This window comes from Delphinapterus leucas, chromosome 2 (genome assembly GCF_059928025.1).
Source record: "Delphinapterus leucas isolate spDelLeu-1000000601 "Yukka" chromosome 2, BTC_Dleu_Yukka2, whole genome shotgun sequence".
Taxonomy (NCBI): Eukaryota; Metazoa; Chordata; class Mammalia; order Artiodactyla; family Monodontidae; genus Delphinapterus; species Delphinapterus leucas.
This window is the reverse complement of record NC_143130.1, coordinates 145152012-145170830: the sequence shown is the minus strand read 5'-3', so window position 1 is coordinate 145170830 and position 18819 is coordinate 145152012. Positions and strand designations below refer to the sequence as shown.

Below are 18819 nucleotides of genomic sequence, written 5' to 3'. Positions count from 1 at the left end.
TGGTATCAGGGTGATGGTGGCCTCATACAATGAGTTTGGGAGTGTTCCTCCCTCTACTATATTTTGGAAGAGTTTGAGAAGGATAGGTGTTAGCTCTTCTCGAAATATTTGATAGAATTTGCCTGTGAAGCCATCTGGTCCTGGGCTTTTGTTTGCTGGAAGATTTTTAATCACAGTTTCAATTTCAGTGCTTGTGATTAGTCTGTTCATATTTTCTATTTCTTCCTGATTCAGGCTTGGCAGGTTGTGCATTTCTAAGAATTTGTCCATTTCTTCCAGGTTGTCCAGTTTATTGGCATAGAGTTGCTTGTAGTAATCTCTCATGATCTTCTGTATTTCTGCAGTGTCAGTTGTTACTTCTCCTTTTTCATTTCTAATTCTATTGATTTGAGTCTTCTCCCTTTTTTTCTTGATGAGTCTGGCTAATGGTTTATCAATTTTGTTTATCTTCTCAAAGAACCAGCTTTTAGTTTTATTGATCTTTGCTATCCTTTCCTTCATTTCTTTTTCATTTATTTCTGATCTGATTTTTATGATTTCTTTCCTTCTGCTAACTTTGGGGTTTTTTTTTTCCTTTTTTCTCTAATTGCTTTAGGTGCAAGGTTAGGTTGTTTATTCGAGATGTTTCCTGTTTCTTAAGGTAGGATTGAATTGCTATAAACTTCACTCTTAGAACTGCTTTTGCTGCATCCCATAGGTTTTGCGTTGTCGTGTCTCCATTGTCATTTGTTTCTAGGTATTTTTTAATTTCCTCTTTGATTTCTTCAGTGATCACTTTGTTATTAAGTAGTGTATTGTTTAGCCTCCATGTGTTTGTATTTTTTACAGGTCTTTTCCTGTAATTGATATCTAGTCTCATAGTGTTGTGGTCGGAAAAGATACTTGATACAATTTCAATTTTCTTAAATTTACCAAGGCTTGATTTGTGACCCAAGATATGATCTATCCTGGAGAATATTCCATTAGCATTTGAGAAAAATGTGTATTCTGTTGTTTTTGGACGGAATGTCCTATAAATATCAATTAAGTCCATCTTGTTTAATGTATCATTTAAAGCTTGTGTTTCCTTACTTATTTTCATTTTGGATGATCTGTCCATTGGTGAAAGTGGGGTGTTAAAGTCCCCTACTACGAATGTGTTACTGTCAATTTCCCCTTTTATGGCTGTTAGTATTTGCCTTACGTATTGACGTGCTCCTATGTTGGGTGCATAAATATTTACAATTGTTATATCTTCTTCTTGGATCGATCCCTTGATCATTATGTAGTGTCCTTCTTTGACTCTTCTAATAGTCTTTATTTTAAAGTCTATTTTGTCTGATATGAGAATTGCTACTCCAGCTTTGTTCTGGTTTCCATTTGCATGGAATATCTTTTTCTATCCCCTTACTTTCAGTCTGTATGTGTCTCTAGGTCTGAAGTGGGTCTCTTGTAGACAGCATATATATGGGTCTTGTTTTTGTATCCATTTAGCCAGTCTGTGTCTTTTGGTGGGAGCATTTAATCCATTCACATTTAAGGTAATTATCGATATGTACGTTCCTTTCCCCATTTTAACTGTTTTGAGTTTGTTATTGTAGGTCTTTTGCTTCTCTTGTGTTTCTTGTCTAGAGAAGTTCCTTTAGCATTTGTTGTAAAGCTGGTTTGGTGGTGCTGAACTCTCTCAGCTTTTGCTTGTCTGTAAAGGTTTTAATTTCTCCATCAAATCTGAATGAGATCCTTGCTGGGTAGAGTAATATTGGTTGCAGGTTTTTCTCCTTCATCACTTTAAATATGTCCTGCCAGTCCCTTGTGGCTTGCAGAGTTTCTGCTGAAAGATCAGCTGTTAACCTTATGGGGATTCCCTTGTGTGTTATTTGTTGTTTTTCCCTTGCTTCTTTTTTTTTCCTTGCTTCTTTTAATATGTTTTCTTTGTATTTAATTTTTGACAGTTTGATTAATATGTGTCTTGGCGTATATCTCCTTGGATTTATCCTGTATGGGACTCTCTATGTTTTCTGGACTTGATTAACTATTCCTTTTCCATATTAGGGAAGTTTTCAACTATAATCTCTTCAAATATTTTCTCAGTCCCTTTCTTTTTCTCTTCTTCTTCTGGAACCCCTATAATTTGAATGTTGGTGCGTTTAATGTCCCAGAGTTCTCTGAGACTGTCCTTGGTTCTTTTCATTCTTTTTTCTTTATTCTGCTCTGCAATAGTTATTTCCACTATTTTATCTTCCAGGTCACTTATCCATTCTTCTGCCTCAGTTATTCTGCTATTGATCCCAACTAGAGTATTTTTAATTTCATTTATTGTGTTGCTCATCATTGTTTCATCTTTAGTTCTTCTAGGTCCTTGTTAAATGTTTCTTGCATTTTGTCTATACTATTTCCAAGATTTTGCATCATCTTTACTATCATTATTCTGAATTCTTTTTCAGGTAGACTGCCTTTTTCCTCTTCATTTGTTAGGTCTGGTGGGTTTTTATCTTGCTCCTTCATCTGCTGTATGTTTTTCTGTCTTCTCATTTTGCTTATCTTACTGTGTTTGGGGTCTCCTTTTTGCTGGCTGCAGGTTCATAGTTCCCATTGTTTCTGGTGTCTGTCCCTAATGGCTAAGGTTGGTTCAGTGGGTTGTGTAGGCTTCCTGGTGGAGGGGACTAGTGCCTGTGTTCTGGTGGATGAGGCTGGATCTTGTCTTTCTGGTGGGCTGGTCCATGTCTGGTGGTGTGTTTTGGGGTGTCTGTGGACGTATTATGATTTTAGGCAGCCTCTCTGCTAATGGGTGGCGTTGTGTTCCTGTCTTGCTAGTTGTTTGGCATAGGGTGTCCAGCACTGTAGCTTGCTGGTCGTTGAGTGAAGCTGGGTGTTGGTGTTGAGATGGAGATCTCTGGGAGATTTTTGCCATTTGATATTACGTGGAGCTGGGAGGTCTCTTGTGGACCAGTGTCCTGAAGTTGGCTCTCCCACCTCAGAGGCATAGCACTGACTCCTGGCTGCAGCACCAAGAGCCTTTCATCCACACGGCTCAGAATAAAAGGGAGAAAAAGTAGAAAGAAAGAAAGAAAGAAAGAAAGGAGGGAGGGAGGGAGGGGGAAAGGAAGGAGAGAAGGAAGGAAAGAAAGAAGATAAAATATAATAAAATAAAGTAAGATTAAATAAAATAAAGTTATTAAAATAAAAAATATTAAGAAAAAAAATTTTTTTAAGAAAAAAAAAAAACGGATGGATAGAACCCTAGGACAAATGGTGGAAGCAAAGCTATACAGACAAAATCTCACACAGAAGCATACACATAAACACTCACAAAAAGAAAAGGGGAAAAAATAATAAATCTTGTTCTCAAAGTCCACCTCCTCAATTTGGGATGATTCGTTTCCTATTCAGGTATTCCATAGATGCAGGGAACATCAAGTTGATTGTGGAGCTTTAATCCACTGCTTCTGAGGCTGCTGGGAGGGATTTCCCTTTCTCTTCTTTGTTCTCACAGCTCCCGGGGCTCAGCTTTGGAATTGGCCCCGCCTCGGCATGTAGGTCGCTGTAGGGCGTCTGTTCTTCGCTCAGACAGGACGGGGTTAAAGGAGCCGCTGATTCAGGGGCTCTGGCTCACTCAGGCTGGGGGGAGGGAGGGGTACGGAGTGCGGGGCGAGCCTGCGGCGGCAGAGGCCAGCGTGACGTTGCACCAGCCTGAAGCGTGCCGTGCGTTCTCCTGGGGAAGTTGTCCCTGGATCCCGCGACCCTGGCAGTGGCGGGCTGTACAGGCTCCCCGGAAGGGGGGTGTAGACAGTGACCTGTGCTCGCACACAGGCTTCTTGGTGGTGGCAGCAGCAGCCTTAGCGTCTCATGCCTGTCCCTGGGGTCCACGCTTTTACCCGTGGCTTGCGCCCATCTCTGGAGCTCCTTCAAGCAGCGCTGTTAATCCCCCCTCCTCGCGTACCAGGAAACAAAGAGGGAAGAAAAAGTCTCTTGCCTCTTCGGCAGGTCCAGACTTTTCCCCAGACTCCCTCCCGGCTAGCCGTGGCGCACTAACACCCTGCAGGCTGTGTTCAAACAAGCCTCTCGGGCTGGTGAGTGCCGGTCGGCACCAATCCTCTGTGCGGGAATCTCTCCGCTTTGCCCTCCGCACCCCTGTTGCTGTGCTCTTCTCCGCGGCTCCGAAGCTTTCCCCCTCTGCCACCCGCAGTCTCCGCCCGTGAAGGGGCTTCCTAGTGTGTGGAAACCTTTCCTCCTTCACAGCTCCTTCCCACTGGGGCAGGTCCCATCCCTATCCTTTTGTCTCTGTTTATTCTTTTTTCTTTTGCCCTACCCAGGTACGTGGGGACTTTCTTGCCTTTTGGGAGGTCTGAGGTCTTCTGCCAGCGTTCAGTAGGTGTTCTGTAGGAGTTGTTCCACGTGTGGATGCATTTCTGGTGTATCTGTGGGGAGGAAGGTGATCTCCGCGTCTTACTCTTCTGCCATCTTCCTCTCCTCTCCTCCAAATCAGCTTTTTAGTTTTAAAACATTCTTTTAATTACAAAACAATAGTTTCATTGTAGAAATTTTAGAAAATGCAAATCAGCTTAAAAAAGAAAAGAAAAAAAATCACCTTCAACCCCACCATCTGCACAAATAACTACTACCATATGTGTATATATCCTTGTTTTTTTCTATGCATAGAACCACCTTTATTTTTAATCTATAAAAAATGAATCTTTATCTTTTCTCATTTAAATATCTTTCTATATAAATACATACATTTTTATATACAAATATACACATTTATATATATATATAAAATTTTAATTGAGGTATAATTGACATGTAACATTATATTAGGTTCAGATGATTTGACATTATGATTTGATATCTGTATATACTGGGAAATGATCACCACAATAAGTCTATTTAACACCTGTTAACTTTTAAATTTTTATGTGGCTGCATAGTATTTCATTGTATGTATCATGACATAGATACTTGACCTAAACTTTACACTTATAGCATCCCTGACTGTTGATATTTAGGTTGTCTCCAATCGTTCAGTGTGAAAAGCCCTCTAAGGGGGTCCTCTCTTCCTATCTGATGTTGCCACAAAAGCTGCTCTGACACTTATTCCCTCAGAAAAGCCTTACATATAAAATACCAAGTATACAACCTGGACAAAACTTAAAATCGATGCTGACCCGAGTTTTTCCACGTCAGGAAGCCCCTTATCACCATCTTCCCACTTCAGACCGGTTTACGTCCACCTCTAGGGGGCATCCTTCCTGCTCCAAACCACTGCTCCTTTAGGGGGTATCTGCACTTCACTCACAAAATCCTCCCATGTCTTTTGTCTTCTGTCACATACGACTTTCCCATTCCCATTCCCCCAGCGTGCATCCTGATTGTGTATGTGGAGGACGGGGGGAACTTCCCAAACAATCCACAACCCCCAACTGGTATTTCAAAAACACACAGGCCTTTATTTTGACAATTAAATTCCTGTTACTGCAGAAACTGTGTCCAACTCTACATCCAGAGCTAGAAGCAACTAGGCTTGCAGCAGCTCTGTGATGTGGAAGACAATGCATATTTTTCCTCTCCCTCTGAAAGCATCATACACATCACAAGGGTTAATGGCCTAATTCTTTATTATCTTCCCTATCCACATTCATCACAAGACACCCTGCCCAGGAAGGCAAGAATGAGAGGTTATTGTTAAGACGGAATGAATGAGACAATGTGTGGCTCTGTTCTTCTGACCTGACAGTGTGACCCAGGCAGGGGGACTGCGGCCAGGGAGGGGTATGTGCTGGCCTCCACGCATCCCGGCACAGCTGCCCCTGTGTGCTGCGGGCAAACGAACCTGGCTCAGGGGCCTCCCTCTGACTCTCTCCCTCCGGAGCAGCAGCAGGAGAGATGAGGTCGAGGTGCTGCTGAGGGGATGCGATCTCTCTCAGTGAGAACTGGAGCATTAGATCCAATTCCTGGCAGCTCTCTGCTACCTCAGGTACCCCTCAGACTAGAGTGATGATCGGTTTCTTCTTTAAAATACAAACTACGATGAGCGTCTAAGGATGAGAAGCCACACTGAGGACACCATGTGCACCAGCACTTTGGGAAGAATCCTAGTTGCTTAGATCTTTAACCATAAATCAGAAGCTTAGGAAAACGATGTCATGACATTTGTACACCAAGACGGTAACACATCCACTGCCATCAAGAGCCATACTGTCCCTCCCAGGCATTGGTGAGAAGGGACTTCTATGGAGGTGTTTACTGAAAGCAAAGGCATTTTTGTCCATTGGGTTGCCACGTGTTTCCCCACAGAAGCTATTCAATTGCATACTGTACTTTCTGGCAAAATCATATTTCTCCAGAGTTGATGATGAAGACTTTTCTCAAAGACCAGAGCAAGAGCCAAAAGAAAAGGCCACAGAAGAAATAGAATCCTTATCTTGGGAGTTCAAAGTCTTATTCTACCCATGAGCATACAATGGGCTTCTGAAGTGGAAGAGTTTCAGGAAGTTACTGGAGGTCAAGAGAAGGGCAACGGTTTCTTTGTAGTGCTCTGTGTTTTTCATTCAAAATAAATAAAACAGAAACAAAACAAAAAGAACCCCAAAGTCAAAATACAATTTCAGAGAACACCCCAGGTTCCCCAAAGCCAGACTCACTCTGTCGCCACCATCTGGGGAATGGGCTCATCTAGGAGTTCCAAGCTGTGCAGGATCCAGTAGCAGAGCCATGGGCGGCTGGCATCCAGACACTGCAAAAGGAACAGGGCAGAAAACACACCCCTTATTCAGAATCGTTCCAAGACCCTGCTGAAAAGGCAGCAGGGTCTCCAACTGTTCAGTGTGAAAAGGGAGACATCTGTCTCCCTCCTGGCAGCCTGGCAAGGAGGAGGAGGACAACCTCTGAACAGTGAATGAAGGACACTTTGCCTGGTGGCTTTAGCCAGGAGCTGAAATGACCATATGTGAGAAAAGGACAATGGGACAAAGGAGTTTAACCTGAACCCAATGGGTCCTTCCCTGACAGACATCCAAAGAAGCCGAGCAGAGGACTTCTCACATGCCAGAAAGTTAAGTGCTACTATTTTCTCAGTGCAGACCCAAGAAGATACACAACCTCAGGATGGGATTACCTGGAGTAACTCATCCAGTAAGTATCTCCTCATGCCAAGCTCTGGGGGCACAGTAATGAGTAAAATTCAGTTCCTACTCTTAAGATACTTTGTTTAGGATGTGTGTGGTTTTCTGTAGAGGAAGAGGGCAATTAGAAAGACATGTAAGTACAAGTGTCTTTCTGAAACAAGGCAGAACAAAACTAATGCATACATATACCTGGATAAACGCTATTAATGGGCACATGGAAGAAACTGACTACCTCTGCCTGGGGAGCTGGGAAAGGTTTCCAAAGGTGACATGTGAGCAGGTCTTGATCCTAACTCAAGCCATAAATATTCAAGCATTCAAGGCTAGGCGGGCAGGCAGTATTACTGCCCCAGTTTTACAAATCCAAAGTGTATATATGAGATCCAGAGAGATGAACTTTTTCCAGATTACAGAGAGTAAACGTCAGAGATAAGATAAGACTGCCGGTTTCTAGACTCTCAGTCCAGTGCTCTTTCCATTGTCCCAAACTGCCCTCTTCATAAATGTGCACATAAATGTGCTAGCTCCCCACCTGGGGGCAGCTGGTATGGTGACAGAAGACACTGCTATGGGTTTCAGTGCCAGCTGCTCCTCTCACTAGCTATGTGCCTTTGAGCAAATACTTAATCTTGCTATGCCTATTTCCTTATCTATGAAGAAATAAAGACTTACCTACCCCCTGGAGTAGCTGTGAGGATTAAATGAGACAATGAACAGCAAGCTTTTAGCGCACCCTTCAGTGAATTGTTAGCTGTCACGGTATTAATTGTATCAGGGTTGCCTGGACCCTAATCACTGAGGATTGAATACTGAAAGTCCACAGGCCAAACGTAACCCAGGGATGCATACTGCTTGTTCCCTGTAGTGTTTTGTTTGTTTAATTAGAATTGGTTGTAACATTTACGTGTTGAGAGATCCACAGAGAAATCTGAATTTCTGGCTTCATTTGAAAAAACAAGAAGAGATCTGGCAACCCTGGGTCTGCACTGCTGTTTGGCAGCAACTGGCAGAAACAGAGTAAAAGCATGGGTCCTCTGCTTTGCCTCAGTTCCACCCCACGCACCGTCCCCCAACCAAGCCCACATCTCTCGTTTATGCTACCCGCTTGGGTCTATACGTCCAAATTCCTGCTGTAAATAATCAAATGTAGAACCCCCAAATAAAAGCAAATTCAAAGCAGAGCTGCTCTATGTAAAGTGGGGCAGGGAAACTGGCGGCCTCTGGTTCACATTCACCCTCTGGCTGCTACTCACCCCTATTCCCAACACCCCTCCCCTCCGCCTCCGCTGGCCTCCCCTGAGCCCCTCTCTGGACCCCTAGGGCTCTAAGGAATATTGATTTAAGATCCACTCCACGTTTGGGCACTTTTACAGTGTTAAACCGCAGGGACTTATATACTGGTCCTTTGGCCAGTAGAGAAATTAGATCAGCTTACAGGGCCAAGGGGTGGGGATGAACAGGTATCTAGACCACCTTTTAGCGGTCAAGGGGTGTCTAGAAGAACACCATGTGAACCCCCCTCAGCCACGATAGGGGTGAAAGCCCCACCCCATCTGGGGCCTCCACCAGCTCTAAGGGAGGACGAGACTAGAGATCGGGTTCTGTCCTTTCGGAAGTAGGAGTCCCGGCTCTGTGGGGCAGAGCTGCTGCGGACCCGGTTCTCACCAGAGCCACACGGGACGGTGAGTGAATCTACGACAGGGCAAGCCCATAGTGTCTTTTACATCCAAACAGTAAAAAAGGAGAAAGATCTGACTGATAATTTGATAGAGAAAGCTCCTGGGCAAGGTGTTTACCTCGTAGGCATCTGTCAGCTGTCGGAGGCCTCTCTTCAGATAATGGAAGTGCTTCTCCCTCTGCAAAATAAGCCTGGAAAGATAAAGAGCTTTGTAAACCTACTCTTAACAGCCTCGGCTTCCCCCACTACAGAACACACGCACACACGCACTCACACCTTCTGGTCATCCCCCCACAGTCAATGAGCAGAAAACAGCAACTTCTTTAGCTCCACGGGGCGGCTAAACCAGAGAAAAGAGCCCAGCCTCTGAACGTCCCTAACGTGCCTGGGGCGGGGCTTCCCTGGTGGCGCAGTGGTAAAGAATCCGCCTTCCAATACAGGGGACACGGGTTCGAGCCCTGGTCGGGAGCTAGGATCCCACATGCCGCGGGGCAACTAAGCACGCGCGCCACAACTACCGAGCTCGCGCGCCTCAATGAGAGAGAGCCTACGTGCTGCCAACTGTGGAGCCCACGCCCTCTGGACCCCAATACAGAGCCCGTGCGCTGCAACAAAAGATCCTGCATGCCTCAACGAAAATCCGGCGTGCCGCAACAAACACACGGCGCAGCCAAAAAATAAATAAATAAAATGTTAAAAAAATTAAAAATCAGAGCTTCACTGGTGGCACAGTGGTTGAGAGTCCGCCTGCTGATGCAGGGGACACGGGTTCGTGCCCCGGTCCGGGAAGATCCCACATGCCGCGGAGCGGCTGGGCCCGTGAGCCATGGCCGCTGAGCCTACGCATCCGGAGCCAGTGCTCCGCAATGGGAGAGGCCACAATAGAGAGAGGCCCGCGTACCGCAAAAAAAATAAATAAATAAAAAATTCGTGCAGACAAAAAATAAATAAAATGTTAAAAACAAACTCTCCTTCGTGGCCGGTAGCTTTGGGCTAGAAATGCCACTGTGAGCACACTTAGCCAGGCGGTAACAAACCACCCAGAAAGTTCCTCCAGGGTCTAGCTGAGAACAGATACCTTGCAGCTCCCCATCCTGTAAGCAATTTAAATCTGAGCCTCGCCACTTCCCTGATTTGGTTAGCCTCTGTCGTTCTGGTCATTTCTTCTGGGGTCACTTCTCTGAAGTCTGTGGTTTGTACCCTGCCTGCCCCTCACTCATCCGTCTAGTATTCCCTCCCCGAAATTCCACCTCCCACGTGCTGACCCACAGCCCTGGCCTGAGGATCATGTGTGTATTCTGCAGCCAGTCGCTCTCCTCGGCCCTGATGTCAGCAACACTGGCTCTAAGATGGACTGTGCTGGCCATGGCCACCTGCACAGGCAGGCAGAGGACAGGGGCTGCACTTCTCGCTGGGTCTGACAGAAGGGGTCTGTGTGATTACGGAAGGAAAGAAAAAAGTAAAGAATTTAAGACATTCACTGTGTTTGCTGATTCCAGAAATAAAGTGAAAGAAGAGCCAGTCTCTTTCCTAGGTATTCAATTCAACAATTGTTTATTGAACTCCCACTGTACTGTGTCAAGAAGACGTAGTCTTTACTCCAAAACGTCTAATTCAGTACTGGAAGTGAGATAAGGACATAAGCGGTTACAATATGAGCAAACCTGGGTAGGTTTCATAAAGGGAAAACAGACAAAATACTAGAAGCTCTAAAGGGTTTGGGGGAGGGCATCTCATTCAGAAAACAACGATCAGGGAAGGTTGTGTGAACAGGTGGAATTTGAGGTAGGGGCCCTGGAAGAAGGAGAATATTGTAACAGGCAGAGGAAGGGAGGAGTTGGTGGGAGGACAGTTTAGCCAAGAAGGAACAAAAACAAAAGGAACCGACCAGGGCCGTCCAAAAGAACTTCCAGTGATGATGGAAGTGTCTTTGCCTGTGCTGTCCAATAGGTAGCCACGAGCCACATGTGCATACTGAGCACTTGAAATGTGGCTAGTGTGACTGAGCAACTGAATTTTAAACTTTATTTAATTTTAATTAATTTACGTTTAAACAGGTACAAGTGGCTAATGGCTACTATACCATGCAGACAGGGATAAAGTGTGCAGAGGGAGTGCAGGTCGGGGATTTGGCCTGGCTATTAGGAATGAAAGAGGAATGGTCAAGAGGCCCTTTTTACAGGGATCTGGGATGCCAGCTGAGGAATTTAACTCAATTTAATACACAAAGGGAATTTGCAACAACATGGATGGAACTTGAGGACATTATGCTACGTGAAATAAGTCAGATAGAAAAAGATAAATACTGGACGATCTCACTCATATGTGGCACTCTAGGGCTTCCACCAAAAAAAAAAACAAACAAAAGCCCTGAGCTTGTGGATACAGAAAACAGATTGGTGGTTGCCTGACGTGAGAAGTGAAGGGGGAGGGCAGTGAAATGGGTGAAGGGGGTCAACCTCCAGTTATAAAATAAATAAGTCATGAAAATGTAATGTACAGCACAGTGATATGGTTAATAATACTGTACTGCATATTTAAAAGTAGCTAGGAGAGTGGGTCTCAAAAGTTCTCAACACAAGAAAAAGAATTTATAACTATATATGGTGCTGAATGTTAACTGGACTTACTGTGGTGACCATTTTGCAATACATACAAATATTGAACCATTGCGTTGCACACCTGAAATGAATATAATGTTATGTCAGTTATACCTCAATTTAAAAAAATAGGCAAAGGAAAACCCTGAGGGTTTTCAGCTGAGAAAAAATGACCAGAACTGTGCTTTAGAAAAATTATCTGACCACAGTAGGTATTCAATCTGTGTTTACAAACTGTACTGGTGAAAGCAGTAAGTGGGGAGAGAGATGAGGTGGGAAGACAGGGCAAGATGCTATTAAGAGTCAACCAGGTGGGAAGAACTTAGAGTTCTGAGAGCTCCACCTAGCACGGTGCCCAAGACAAGCTGACTGTGGACAGGTGGATGCTAAAGCACTGGAAATGTATTCAGGTGGGGATGTCAGTCACATCGCTGGAAACACATGTGAGACTCTGGAGAGGGATCCAGGTGACACAGATGAACTGGGAATCATTTATCTGCAAGCAGGTAACAGGTGAAGCTGCAGGAGTAGAGGACAGAGCAGAGAGAAAAGTTTGAAGGCAGAACTGAGGGAAGACCCATCTTTAAGGGCTTGGAGGACCAGGAGCCAGAGGAGAGAAGTAAAGAGCAGTACACAAGCAGAGGAAGGACAAAGGCAGTGTCGCCTCACAGGCAGAGCAGGAGGAGAGAATTTCACGGAGGTTTTTTTTTTTTTTTTTTTTTTGCGGTACGCGGGCCTCTCACTGTTGCGGCCTCTCCCATTGCGGAGCACAGGCTCCGGACGCGCAGGCTCAGCGGCCATGGCTCACGGGCCCAGCCGCTCCGCGGCACGTGGGATCTTCCCGGACCGGGGCACGAACCCGCGTCCCCTGCATCAGCAGGCAGACTCTCAACCACTGCGCCATCAGGGAAGCCCTCACGGAGGTTTTTAACAGCGGCAAACAGTGCAGTAAGAGTGAGGAAAAAGAGGACAAACTACAAAGTGGCTGGTGACCTTCAAGAGAGTCAGGGAGTGAGAAGAGCAGATTCCAGATCATAAAGAAGAGATGGCCAGACTCAATTTCTCTTTCAAGGAGGTCCAGGGGTCAGGGCTCAGTGAGCACAGGGACAGGTGGGCTTTAAGCACTGGAGGTGTATTCAGGTGAGGGCGTCAGGAGGAGAGGTGAGTCTGAAAATAATGAATGAGTCTACATTCTCAGAGACAGAAACAATGGGAGAGTGTGAAGTTAGACAAACAGAGGACTCTGAAGTGGGGAAGAGGGAAACCAAGGAAACGTGGGACGGCCTCGGTTTTCTCAGGAATTAGGAGGCAAGACCTGGGAGAGTGTGCGTTGCCCGTAAGGGGGAATATGTTAGGAAATCTACACAAGACGAATGAAGGACGATAAACCGGAGTGAAGGCCCAGCTGAAGCTGAGGAGTATAAGCTTTTGATGAAGCCATTCAGAAGGCACTGTTGTACGATTTTTTTTCTTGGCAATCTTGCTAGGACCCTTTAGCAGAAGCAGTGACAGGGGTACTGTGGTTAGGGCTCGTAAGACGGGAAGAGCAGAAAGGTAGAGGTGTGAGGGAGCGGAATGAGATCAGCGGACAGCTGACGAGAGCACACCGCGCGGCCCGGCCCTGGCTGGGCAGGCTGAGTGTGGCCAGCATAGGTGTGATGGACGAGAAAAACCAGGAGGGCGCAGGAGACCGTTAACAGGGCAGGCAGGGACCCACTCAAGAAGTGAGAGGAGGCTGAGAAACCCAATCCAGGTGAGGGCAAGCACAGAATTTGGAGGCAGAACTCCTGACTTCTAACTATGAAAGGATCAGGTCACAGAGGGTTTTCTACAGGTCAGTTCTTTTCAGTCTGAAAAACAGTCAGAGGAATCTGAATATGCCAAATACCCTGGGATGCTAGGCCACAGAGGAGAGAAGGGAAAATACTCTGTTCCAATAACGAGAACACTTTCCACCTCATTTAAAATGTCGGGCAAGACAGCATTAAAGGTTTCTTGCGAATAAAATTTTGTGATCCTAAGTGTAATGCTGGGGAAAGGGACCAGGTACTGACTGGAATTCCCTGTTGGGTCTGCCTGCCTACTGCATACCTTATAACCCCGTGAAGGGAGCTCGCATCTAGCTTCAGCACCTGGGCCAAGCACAGAGCAGGCTCTCAACATTTACTGTCAAATGAACAAGAGAAAGAATAGAGGAATGGTAGCGTCAGTTTCTGACTAGCCCAAAGAGACTTCTCCCTGGGTACGTGTCCTGTCAATTAAAAAGAATGACAAACCTCAAAGGGAAAGTTAAAATGCGAGCAAGCAGAGAGGACAAGGAGGGGTTGGTTAGATTGCAGATGGCATCCACTCTGGCTCAGGGGTGCTTCCCATCAGTCTCTCGTGTGGTCACACGTGCCACACTGCAGGAGACCTGTCAGCCAGGGGTTAAACTTCCCTGGAGGACTCGATATTTCTAGAGAGCTGAATTAAGCCACAAACAAATCCTTCCCCTTATTGTGGGGAAAAGGAAAAACCAACCCTGGAGAATGAACCCTTTCCCTTGTCTTCTCACTCCTCTCATTTGACAAGGGGCTTGTCCGTCCTAGGAAATGAAAGACCTCAGAGGCAAAGGCTTTTCTATGTGTAAGGAGGAAGAGACTCTGCTACTCCTCAGGACCCTGAAGTGACAAGAAGCTACCTGAAGCCTCACCTGACCAGAAACATCTAACTGAAAGAAGCTTCAGGCACCTTTTCTGCAGCTCTGAGTTGGTCCCTAGAGGTGGGACCTGAGGCAGCCCAAAGGGGGCTCCCCAATAGCTCTCCTCCCACCCCGAGCCTCACTCACAGATAGCCAGGCCCTGGGAGCCCTGCTAAGAGGGAACTAGTGAATTCCTTTAGCTGGCTTCATCTGAAGACCAACTTTAGCCACAAGCAGGGGAAGAGAAATTTCTTTCCGTGACTTTTTCCACAAGGGAAACTGTCCTTTCACTTTCATCCACTTAATCATAAACACACGTACACATGCATGCAAGCACACACACAAAAATGCTAATATGTAAATGTTATTCTAAAATCTCGGGAAATGTTTCTTTGTTTATCTAGAGCTTCAAGGGCCACAATGCTGACTGAATTTTAACTTCTTCTTTGAGGTTTATGATTCTTTTAAATTGAAGGGACATATATCCAGTTTCTTTTGGTCAGCCAGAGACTGTACTAAGAGCCTTACTGTTATGGACTAAATTGTGTCTCCCCCCATCCCCAAATTTCATATGTTGAAGCCCTAACCCCCAGTGTGACTGCATTTGAAGATAGGAGCTTTAAAGAGGTATTTAAGGTTAAATGGGACCTGGTGATCCTATAAAAAGAGTAAGTGACACTGGGGAGGAGTCCACACAGAGAAAAGGCCATGTGAACACACAGTGAGAAGGCGGCCTCTGCAAGCTAAGGAGAGAGATCTCAGGAGAAACCAACCCTGCCAACACCCTGATCTTGGAATTCCAGCCTCCCAAACTGTAAGAAAACAAATTTCTGTTGTTTAAGCCATCCCATCAGTGGTATTTGATTACAGCAGCCCTAGCAAACTAATACTCTTACCATTCTTTTATTCTAAAGTCACCTCTAGATCTAAAACTCTTTTCTGTGTAGGGCATTAGAAAAGAAAAGCTAGAGCTCTTTCCCTTTCCTTTCTGAATAATTCAGCCCCAAAGCCATTCAATCAGGTGGAGCAGAACAAGCCAGGCTCTGCGCAGGAGTAGGGTGGCAGGGCACGCTGCAGGGCATGCGGCAGGGCACGCGGCAGGGCACAAGTGCTCAACTGGTTGAGGAGGGCATCTGTGTGGCTGCGGAGAGAGGGGTGGGAGACTGGGACACACAGGAATGACCAAATAAATGCATATATTTAGGGTACTGGCAGCCTGGTTCCACTGTTGGAGAAGTAACTTAGAAATACTTGTGTACCGTGCAGCATGTACAGTGCAGTCCCATGCCCTCACCAAGCTCCAGTCACACTGCCTTGGCTGCACTCTGCTCTTTTCAGTCTCAGAGCTGTAGCTCATGTTTTCCCTCTGCCTGGAAAAGTCCCACCACCTCCTAAACTGGCCAATTCCTACTCACCCCCCAGGTCTCAGCCTAAGAGTCACTTTCTCTGAGAGGCCTCTGCTACAGACTTAATGTCTACATCCCTCCAAAACTCTTATGTTGAAATCCTAATTCTCAGTGTGATGGTATTAGGAGGTGGGGACCTCTCTGCATGGTGATTAGGTGGTCAGGGTAGAGTTCTCATGAAGGGATTAGTGCTCTTACAAAAGAGACCCCAGAGAGCTTCTTCCACCAGGTGAGAATACAGTGAGAAGATGCCATCTATGAACCAGAGGTGCGGGTCCTCGCCAGACACCAGATCTGCTGGTGCCTTGATCTTGGACTTCCCAGGCTCCAGAACAGTGAGAAATAAACGTTAAGTCACCCGATCTACAGGAAGTTGCTACAGCAGCCCAAATAGACTGAGACACCTTCCCTAATTTACATCCAACCTAATTTACACCCTCCCTGTTACTCTCTCTCGGAGCACCACGTGCCCTTCTTAAGACAGTTACCTCCGGGCCTCCCTGGTGGCGCAGTGGTTGAGAATCCGCCTGCCAATGCAGAGGACACGGGTTTGAGCCCTGGTCCGGGAAGATCCCACATGCTGCAGAGCAACTAAGCCCATGCGCCACAACTACTGAGCCTGAGCTCTAGAGCCCGCGAGCCACAACTACTGAAGCCCGCGCACCTAGAGCCCGTGTTCCGCAACAGGAGAAGTCACCGCAGTGAGAAGCCCGTGCACTGCAACGAAGAGTAGCCCCCGCTCGCGGCAACTAGGGAGAAGCAACGAAGACCCAACGCAGCCAAAAATAAATAAATAAAAGAAATTTATATTTTAAAAAAAGAGAGAGACAGTCACCCCCTTGGTAACTATGTTCTTTGAATTCATTGGTTTAATAACTACCTTCCCCATGAGACTGAGAGCCCAGCAGGAGCAGGACCTGGGTCAGCCTTGCTCACCCTGTTCCCAGAGCCCAGCAGTGCCTGAGCCCCTAGATACCGTTGCCAAATGGGTGAAGGAATGAATGACTTTAAATGAACACAGCAAACTGAATGACAGCAAACACACTCCCTCCCCCTAAACGTGGACCATCCCTGAGACTCATGCCTTTGTTTGTGACAGATGAGAGAACAGGGATTCAGTCCATTGTTGGCTGCTGGGAGGGTTTTAATCCCACGAAAGCCAGGGGCTTCTCCAGTCAAAAAGTAAGCCTCTGGCACATAAGCAGTAAGTCACTTGAGAGAGGGCGGGAGGGAAGATGAACTTACTTGTATGAACCTTGGAAAGAACAACAGTATGAAGGTCCACATCTTTTAACTGCTCAGGATTTGGAAAATGCTAAAGTATCATCGCATAGCGAAATGGCAGAAAACATGGAAGCTGAGCAGGTGCCCGTATGAAAACTGCTTTGAGAGCTTAACTCAGAGCATTTTGGCTTCAGAGCAACTGCCAACACTTAACCTTTAGTGCTCTATTAGCATTATCAATATTTCCCCCTTACAAGGAGCACCAGGCTACTTTTTCCCAAGAAAAAAACAATTGTTTGTTTGTTTGTTTTTTGGCCATGCTGCACAGCTTGAGGGATCTCAGTTCCCAGACCAGGAACTGAACCTGGGTTACGGCAGCGAAAGCCCGGAATCCTAACCACTAGGTCACCAGGGAACCCCCTGACAATTTAAAAATTTTATGTGACTGTGTGTGTGTGTGTGTGTGTGTGGTTTATGCATTTCAGGTGTCTTACTAAAGCTAATATAATACATGGAAAAGGGTAAATTCATAAGCATGTGAAACTGTGAGAATGACTAACCACAGGGAAAGAAAAATTAACTTTTATGGGAAAGCAGGATACTGATAAACAAAACTGTTCAAAGCATGGTCCAAAAGCTCCTTGGGAGGGCCCACCTCACTCCAGGAGAGAATGCATGTTTCACAGTCTGAGAGTAAGGAGAACCATTTCTGGGATGCGGAATAAACTGTAGAATGTAACAACATTCAGCTTCAGCCTTGAACTTCAGCCCAATCTTCCATTTGGCAGTGGCTCTGAAAGGCTGAATACATGGAGGCCTCGCTCAGCATCATTCCTGGCATCCCTGGACCTGGGCATGGTCAGTGATCCTGGGAGTGTGTGTGATTCTGCCACATCTGATCAGCAGCATGACCTCAGAAACACAAACAAGCCACGTCACCTAGATTAATTGCTCTATCTGAATATTCACTTTAGCTAACAAGGAAGTTTCATTCCTGCAATATAATACTAGACTTTTAAAATTTGACTACTAAAATGTTAAATATTGTAATTGTGATAGTAATTTAAAATGCTGATAAATTTTCATATTTATTCTTAAACCCCAGAAGTTCATTCTATGGTGAAGATGTTTGGCTCCAGCCTTATGTTGATAAGTTGATTTACATTCTCAGCCATTTGGCCACAGTGTGTAATATCTCTAATATTAATTAGCATGCCGTGACATAAGATGCTAATTAGCATCCTGTAAAACACTCATTTTCATAGGCAACAATGACAAAATGGGAAATGTCAGATTCCTGACATAAACCCAGAGCCCTGGTATATTCTATTTCCACAAAGGATACAAACCCAACAGAAACATTTTTGTTTTCCACCCACACCTGACCTAAGACCTATGAATCAGGGGATTTTACTCCTTTACTGTCCTCTACCACCACTCCCAAAACAGAGCTTCTTCCCAGATTGTAACTTCCTATTCTCCCTCCCGTCTCAGTAAGAATAAAAGGAAAGTCCAAGGGCTCTATTCTGATGGTGGATGAAAAAGGAACGTCAAATGATCAAAGGTCCCTTTGGAAATACAGAGGATATGTGTCCACAGAGCTGGAGACAGGGCACAGTGACTCAGAGCACAATCAGGTGAGTCATCGTGATGCAACTCTAACCACAAACCCCTCCTGAAGCCACCATGCCCCTCACCATCACCAAGTCCTACCACCTCTGGGGAAACAGCCTGTACTGGGCAGAGAGCTCCTTCTCCCCAAGCTGTTTACACAACTGGTGTCATTTGCTAAGCTCCAACTGTGGCTCACGACAAAAGCAATAATTCATTTATTGAGGTCTGGGCTACGAGTTAAAGTAGAAATTTAGGTTAGCAGTTTGGAAGAAGACTCCTCTGGTTAGTTGATGCTTTCCTTTTCTGCTCTAGGGAAGAAAGATGAAGAGAACTTTTCCACCTGTCTTTCCATTTTTCCAACTGTTTTCTGCCTTGGCTAATCAGAATATTTTAACTAAATTTCTTCTCATGGAAATAAGGGCAAAATGGAATGGTGGCAAAAAAAGACACAAAGTTAACTCAGGCTAGAAATATATGTAATACTCCAGTAAGCAGAAGTACCCAGAGACTGACT

At 45.5% G+C, this 18819-nt stretch overlaps 1 protein-coding gene across 4 annotated transcripts in view; it reads right to left on the bottom strand.

The window, feature by feature from the left end:
* FNTB (farnesyltransferase, CAAX box, subunit beta) overlaps positions 1–18819 on the bottom strand; it is an 88980-nt gene that overhangs the window by 47566 nt on the left and 22595 nt on the right. For all 4 annotated transcript variants that reach the window (XR_002644090.2, XM_022570346.3, XM_022570349.3 and 1 more), the window contains exons 3-4: positions 8900–8972; positions 6621–6712 (exon numbers count right to left, since the gene is read on the bottom strand). Coding sequence is in view for 3 of the 4 variants with exons in the window: in XM_022570346.3 (XP_022426054.1) it covers positions 6621–6712; positions 8900–8972 (165 nt within the window). In the remaining variant the exon portion in view is untranslated. The remainder of the gene's footprint in view (positions 1–6620; positions 6713–8899; positions 8973–18819) is intronic.